The 7,500-nt window shown below is 50.2% G+C and overlaps 1 protein-coding gene across 2 annotated transcripts in view; it reads right to left on the bottom strand.

Annotated features, from left to right (window-relative positions):
• Window positions 1-7,500, bottom strand: part of ARMC2 (armadillo repeat containing 2) — a 148,691-nt gene that overhangs the window by 59,637 nt on the left and 81,554 nt on the right. For both annotated transcript variants that reach the window (XM_075597579.1, XM_075597580.1), the window contains exons 9-11: window positions 7,357-7,459; window positions 5,012-5,235; window positions 2,869-3,014 (exon numbers count right to left, since the gene is read on the bottom strand). In XM_075597579.1, coding sequence (XP_075453694.1) covers window positions 2,869-3,014; window positions 5,012-5,235; window positions 7,357-7,459 — 473 coding nt within the window. The remainder of the gene's footprint in view (window positions 1-2,868; window positions 3,015-5,011; window positions 5,236-7,356; window positions 7,460-7,500) is intronic.

Raw genomic sequence — 7,500 nt, 5'->3', positions numbered from 1 at the left:
AGACTGGGTGACTGACTGACTGGGTGGGTGACTGACTGGGTGACTGACTTGGTGGGTGGGTGACTGACTGGGTGGGTGACTGACTGACTGGGTGACTGACTGACTGGGTGGGTGACAGACCGACTGGGTGGGTGACTGACTGGGTGGGTGGGTGACTGGGTGGGTGACTGACTGGGTGGGTGGGTGACTGGGTGGGTGGAGGGGGGCAGTGGATGTGGAGGGGGGGCAGTGGATGTGGAGGGGGGGCAGTGCATGTGGAGGGGGGGGCAGTGGATGTGGAGGGGGGCAGTGCATGTGGAGGGGGGGCAGTGCATGTGGAGGGGGGGCAGTGCATGTGGAGGGGGGACAGCGCATGTGGAGGGGGGGCAGTGCATGTGGAGGGGGGGCAGTGCATGTGGAGGGGGGGGCAGTGCATGTGGAGGGGGGGCAGTGCATGTGGAGGGGGGGCAGTGCATGTGGAGGGGGGGCAGTGCATGTGGAGGGGGGGCAGTGGATGTGGAGGGGGGCAGTGGATGTGGAGGGGGGCCAGTGGATGTGGAGGGGGGGCAGTGGATGTGGATGGGGGGCAGTGGATGTGGATGGGGCGCAGTGGATGTGGAGGTGGCCAGTGGATGTGGAGGGGGGGCAGTGGATGTGGAGGGGGGGCAGTGGATGTGATGGGGGGCAGTGGATGTGGAGGGGCGCAAGTGGATGTGCTGGGGGCAGTGGATGTGGAGGGGGCAGTGGTTCTGGAGGAAGGGGGTGGATTTGGAGGGGGGGCAGTGGATGTGGAACAGTGGATGTGATGGGGGGGCAGTGGATGTGGAGGGGGGGCAGTGGATGTGCTGGGGGGGCAGTGGATGTGCTGGGGGGTGGATGCGGAGGGGAGGGCAGTGGCACCCAGGCCATGGGACCACCGCAACCGTCTCCCCAAACATCCTCCCCCCTCAAACAGCCGTAGCAGGCGGCAGCGGTAATCGTGGAGGGTGGGGAGCCGCAGCGGTAACCGGGGAGGCGGGGGAAGTGCCTGCCGCACGGCCACATAACACCCGCCTTCCGATCTAGTAAAGCCTCGCTGCCGCTCACCCCCCCCCCCAAACCCACCAGGGCAACCAGCACGCACCCGACAACTTTGCCCCTCCCCCCACGTGCGCGCAGGCCTCCCGACCGGGCCGCAGTTATGGGGACCGGGGACTCAAAGCTGCCAGCTGGCCCTTCTTCCCCGAGGGGAAGCGGCTGACGCGCCCACGCTCGCACCCGCCTACCTTGCACCTCCCACCCCGGGCAGCAAGTGTAGATCGGAGGCAGGGGGGGGTGTGGATCGGAGGCGGGTGGGGGAGGGGGGGTGGATCGGCGGGCGGCGGTGTGTGTGGATTGGAGGCGGGGTGTGGATCGTTGTGGATCGAGGCAGGGGGGGTGTGGATCGGAGGCAGGAAGGGGGTGTGGATCGGAGGCAAGAAGGGGGTGTGGATCGGAGGCAGGAAGGGGGTGTGGATCGGAGGCAGGGGTGGGTGTGGATCGGAGGCAGGGGTGGGTGTGGATCGGAGGCAGGGGGGTGTGGATCGGAGGCAGGGGGAGTGGGGATCGGAGGCAGGAAGGAGGGAGCGCCAAAGCGCCTGACCCAGAGCTGCCAGCCGGCCCTCTTCCCCGCGTCAGCCCAATCATGGGGGGGTGGGTTTATTTATTTAAAAAAAAAAAAAAAATTTAACCTGGCGAATCAGGGGAATTAACAGAACCACAGCACGGATCGGATCGCCAGCGACAGAATCCGGTCGCCACGGCCGGGTTTGTCGACCACTATGTATATATATATATATATATATATATATATATATATATATACACATATATACAAAACAAACAAATTGGAGTAGCGCCTTAGGAAGCTTGATAAGGATAAATCAGCTGTGTAAATCAGATAGAGTTAACAAGGCTATTGACCAAAGAATCCCCAAAAGGGCGAATTTGTGATAAAAACAACTGAAATCTATAGCAAAAATAAAAAATATGAAACATAAAAAATAAAATAAAAACCAGATGTCAGTTGAAATTTAAAAAAATGTACTTAGTCCACTGGAGATTTGCTGCCCGTATATAAGGATCACCAAATCCCAAGGATATCTGCAGAAAACAAGAAGAAAAAACAGGCGCACTCCTAGTGTGATAAAGTATAAAACAGTATTTATGGGATTGTAAAATATTAAAAGCGCACTCACAAACAGAGTAAAAATAATAGCATTTATGAGATATACTCAATCGCCTTGAAGCTGTGAAGGGAATGTATCAGCCTGTCCCGTTGGTGCCACCTCTGGTGTATCCGTTGGTTCAGCAAGGTGCACTGGAGCCACCGCAGCCAGATGATGTAATAATCAGCAACACGGTCAGAGACTCCCTTCAGATACACCTCCCACAGCTCTCACTGCTCACCAGCAGGCAACTGCAAAACCGGAAGCGACAGCAGTCCCAAGCAACATAGCAACAGCTCCAAGGTACTCTCTCCGTTTGTGCAGTAATGTCAGCCACAAACTCGCCTCTTTGGGAAACGCCCTACGCATTTCGTCACTAAGGACTTCGTCAGGGGCTCTATTATTTTTACTATTTGTGAGTGCGCTTTTTATATTTTACAATCCCATAAATACTGTTTTATACTTTATCACACTAGGAGTGCGTCTGTTTTTTCTTCTTGTTTTCTGCATATATATATATATATATATAAATATACACACAAAACTGGAGACATTACTACATTTAAAGTATCTCTCTCTCTCCCTCTCCCCCCCCCCCTATTAATCACCCATCTTCTTTAGATGGACTGTGGAGATGCTACCTCTTGGACATCTGGGTATACGTGAACTCAAATAATATGGTCAAAATGTGCCGTTTACCAACCTGAATATTCGTGAGACATTGGTACAGATGTCTTTATCACACACGTGATGCTCCAGAAGTGCACAGAGCTCTGGAAGTGCATTGCGCTGAAGGAACGTGGGCCTTGATTGGGGAAGCTCAGCCAGGTTTCGCAATGTTGCAGTGAGCTGTATGAAGGTACAGTGTATTTTTTGATAAGTAGAACAAATAGCAAGTCACATTTTGGAAGTTTATTTGGAGAAATTATACTATCGTGCAGCTCATTGTGCTTTTAATGAAAGTGTTAGCACTTTCACCGTTGGACATTAATGTGATACAAGGGTAACATTGCCAAGCTGATCAAAATCAACGTGATGTCTTAACTGAGAAACATGGAGTCAATCTTGTTTGGTCAAAGAGGAAGCATTTAAATTACAGTAATTCATCACCAACACAGCTACCAGAATTCATCACACAAGACCGTGACATCTCATTTTGTGCAGGGTCTTTGCAAGAACACTGTTGGATTATATCATCCTAGTGCATGTATCTTACCTATGTCATGTCTAATAATGGTGTAGCAGAGTCCCCCTCCTTACCTCTGGTGAGGGGTAGCTGCCGGCCGCTAGGCTGATCGGCAGAGTTCTGTGCGATCAGGGAGTTGACAGGGGACGGCCATCTTAGACAGGGAGCGCGTGCATGCGCAGTGTGGCCAGCGAGGCGGCCATCTTAGATTGGCTCCGCATAGACTTCAGCGAGACTACGAGTCAAAGAATCCTCGGGGGGAAGGGAGATCACGTGGGGCGATCCAGCGAATGGGCTGGAAGCAGCCTGACAGGAGCAGGATATCCTCCATGAGTGGAGAGCCCACGAACCAGAGCTGACGGAGGCGGCAAGCTGGAAGGTAGTGTCCAGGGAGCAGTGGCTTCCTGGATTAGGCCAGACCTTGCCCCGTAGGCCCCCAGCTAGGCTCTGAGTCACAATCAGCTAAGTATTGTAGGGAAGGCCCCAGATAGGGACCCTTCCCCTTATATTAGTGAGAGCACTGCTGTACCGGTGGGCGGACGCCCACGCGGTGATCTGCGGCCTGGGACCAGCCTGCTTGCAAGGACATTGTGTGAGACACTCTAGCTGGAGCTCACACCATGTTGAGCTCGGGACGTGGACCACTCCCTGGAAAAGGTGTGAGGGGAGTGTTGGAGGCCACTCTGCGTGGGACCTGTTTCCACACACGTCTACAAGCTACACCTCGGTACTGGAATACCCAGGCAGGTACCCAACGTGCACCAACATATCACAGGGGGTAGCGCTATCTCACATTTGGGTGGGATTGCTGTAACAGACACCAGGGGTTATTGGTGCCACGGCACCCTCAGCACTTTGGGGGAACCACTCCGTGTCCGGGATCACTGCATTATATTGTTGTTGCATAGTGGTGTATGATATATATATATATATATATATATATATATATATATATATATATATATATATATATTGTGTACAGTAAATGTCAGTTATATACATTGTGTGGTGTTATTGCTTACTACTGTTGTATTGGTTCCTTTGAGAGGTTATCCCGCCAACGCTGGGATCCATTATAGGTGGAGGCGCTGCACGCAAAGAGATAGAGCTCCCTTTGCAGGCTCCCAGAAGCGGACGCTTAGGCCTCCTGTGAGCATACAGATTCAGCAGCACGCGTAGTCGCCCGCTTATTTCCTTGAGGCATAGGGAGAGGGGGCTACGATGACAATTAAATCAATAGAAGTGACGATGATGGAAAAGATCATTAAACATTTTCATTAAAATACAAAAACACTTTACAGCAGCACTCTCAGCCTCATTTGTGATTTGATTTTCTCACATTATTCTGATCCCGTTTCTGTAATATTCTATTTTAAAGCTTCCAGGCAAGGATTTTAGACGGAGAGAAAGAAATAGCGTATCGGACTCCGCATCTCTCCAGTGGTGAATAGACAGTCGCTACGTCAACGAGAGATGATGTTGCAGGCTTTATACTACTGTAGGTTACCCCACACCCATTTTAGGTTTCTCTTTAGCAATTTAAAAATATAAACATTGCACATCTCGATAACTGATTGGTCTCCATATCTTTTGGGGGAGGTGGATGATATTGCTGCTTTAATTTAAGAAGGATTCAAAAAATTCAGGAATATATACTGACCTGTACTAGCAGATGGCCCACATTAGATGAGCCCATATCTGGAGCTTTGTTGACACTGATGATCTGCTTAATCAACTCTACTAAAATTTCTACTGCCGGTTTCCTGAGTAAATCGTTCAGAAGCACTGCATTTCCAGAGAGGAATTTCACAGCCCCCATGCAATACAGAAAAGCTTCGCTGTTAGCTTGGGCATCTTCCCCTTGTAGGACCTCCAGCAGGGAATCTGTAAGAAACATCGCTGGTTAGGTGACAAAGGCTAGTGCTGTACGAATTGTATGCACTGATATCAATGAAAACTTCTCTCTAACAACAAAAGATCTGTAAAGTTGAGAAAAAGAGCAAAGAAATCAGTGTGGCATACAGATCAGGAAATAAATAATACGAGAAAAGCAGACAAGCTGCCTGTGTGACTTTCCTGGCTTCATATTATAAACGCATGGCAAAGGAAGCGTCACAATTGTATTAATACAAATATTATGGCCGCAAAGTAGTAGTTTGCTATATTCGAACACTTCATTTAACAGAGTTTACTATAATAGTAAATAGTACATGTAGTGCTTGGCTAGTGTTTGAGATTAAGGTAACAAAACTCGGTCTCAAAGAGGCAGAATCATTTTATTCAGTGCTGTATTCGAAAAAAAGAGTAATAATCTTAAGAATGTAATTATTCTGCAATAAGAGGACAATGCTACTTTACAGACTTGTGTGGCATTGTCATGTGCTGCTGGCTTTGCAATACAGAAAAGTTTACTTATTAAATACAAAAGCAACGTATTCACGCTGTAGCCACATCCAGCACTGGTAATGCCAAAAGCAAGCCTCCCCTACATTGAACCACAAATTATTTTCTTAAAGTCAAATCCTTTTAAGCAGAACAAATGTTCACAAGGTCTCAGTTAAGTAATGAGTCAAGTTGACAAATGGTAAAGTGCTGGTTGTCATTCTATAATGCAATTAAAAAAACGGATTCAGCTTATCAGCACTACAGAATCATTGTCATTAGCTACAGAGCTCTGCAATCTAGTGTATAAGGCTAAGGCCCCGCTCCCAGAGTCAGCGCGCCCGCACTGCAGACAGGCGGGGCGCTGACATACACAGACCGCGATATGCGGTCTGTAGGGAGCGGGAGCCGGAGCTGGGCGGGAGTGGGAGGCTTGAGCGGAGGGACCCGCTACTCTCCCCCCCCCCCTCCCTCCCTCCACGGGCTCGGGCTGGATATTGTCCTTCCATATGCATCAAAGTGTAAAATTGACAGGCCCTTTATAACCTTTTGCCATGGAAGGTTTGAAACGTTACCTTTGTTTAGTTCCCAGTTCTTTTTTATTATATATTTTTTTTTTATATAACCTTCAAGAAAAACTTTGGAGCTGCTACACACACACATATGCTGGCACGCATACACACACACACGCACACACGCAGGCACTCATACACACACACACAGACAGAGGCACGCACACACAGAGACAGGCACTCAGACACACACACAGACAGGCACTCACGCTACTTTCCCTCCACACTCCTCCCCGCTCCCCGAAGCCTCTCCTCCTCCCGAAGCCTCCCCTCCTCATTGGATCACAGCCACACCACGTGACGCGTCGACGCTAGGGATTACAATTCTCTTGTATCCCATAGCGGCTGACGCGTCACAGCGTGTAGTGAGCTGTGCAGCCAGGGAGGACCGGGACCGGCTAGGGAGGATTCCCCTGCTGGTGGGGAACGCCCGTGCAGCCGCCCGTGCCGTCGGGCGCAGCGGGTCCCAGCCCTAAGGGTTCGTCCAGGGTAGTGCTGAGCGGGCGCGCACGCTCACGCTAGACACGTTGCGACAATGCACGTGTCCTGCGTTAGCGGGCAGGCGCGCCTGCTCAGCACTCAGCCGCCTGCAGAGTGAGCAAATTTGAATTTGTCGCTCGCAAACGCGTCACGTGAGCGGTTCACCCAATGAGGGCGAACCAGCTCCGTGACGCGGGGTCCGCGCCCCCACACGCGCGAACGCACCTAGCCGGCCAGGAAAAGCACGGCTGAGAAGGGCGCAGCGCTGGAGCGCCAGCGCGCCTCTACCCACCCTGGACGAGGCCTAAGAGTCACTTACAGTAGCGCCATCTACCACATGCTAACTTTTCTGGGAGTCAGGTGACGTCAGTGTCTTAGAGACCTACAATATATTGGATCTGTTTGCTTACAACAAACATGAACAGTTTAACTTCTCTGTTCAGCACGGACAAATCTCATCACATGGGGGCTAATTCTTTAAAATGACTGATTTAGCAAAAAATAAATAAATCTGTTTTTGTAAAATGCAGAACAGGAACATGTTTGAACAATATGAAAAAAATGATCTCACCAATGATGCTATTGTTTTGAAACAGGCAATCATTGTTTTCGCTTCTGCTTATTTTAAATATGAGCTTGCAGATGTTCAAGAGATTTTTGCCACTCACTTTCAGCTAGAAAAAAAGAAAAGAAATAATAATCAAGGTTTATCCTT

This window comes from Ascaphus truei, chromosome 4, assembly GCF_040206685.1.
Source record: "Ascaphus truei isolate aAscTru1 chromosome 4, aAscTru1.hap1, whole genome shotgun sequence".
Classification (NCBI taxonomy): domain Eukaryota; kingdom Metazoa; phylum Chordata; class Amphibia; order Anura; family Ascaphidae; genus Ascaphus; species Ascaphus truei.
The sequence above is the reverse complement of the archived record's forward strand: the minus strand, read 5'-3'. Positions and strand labels throughout refer to the sequence as shown.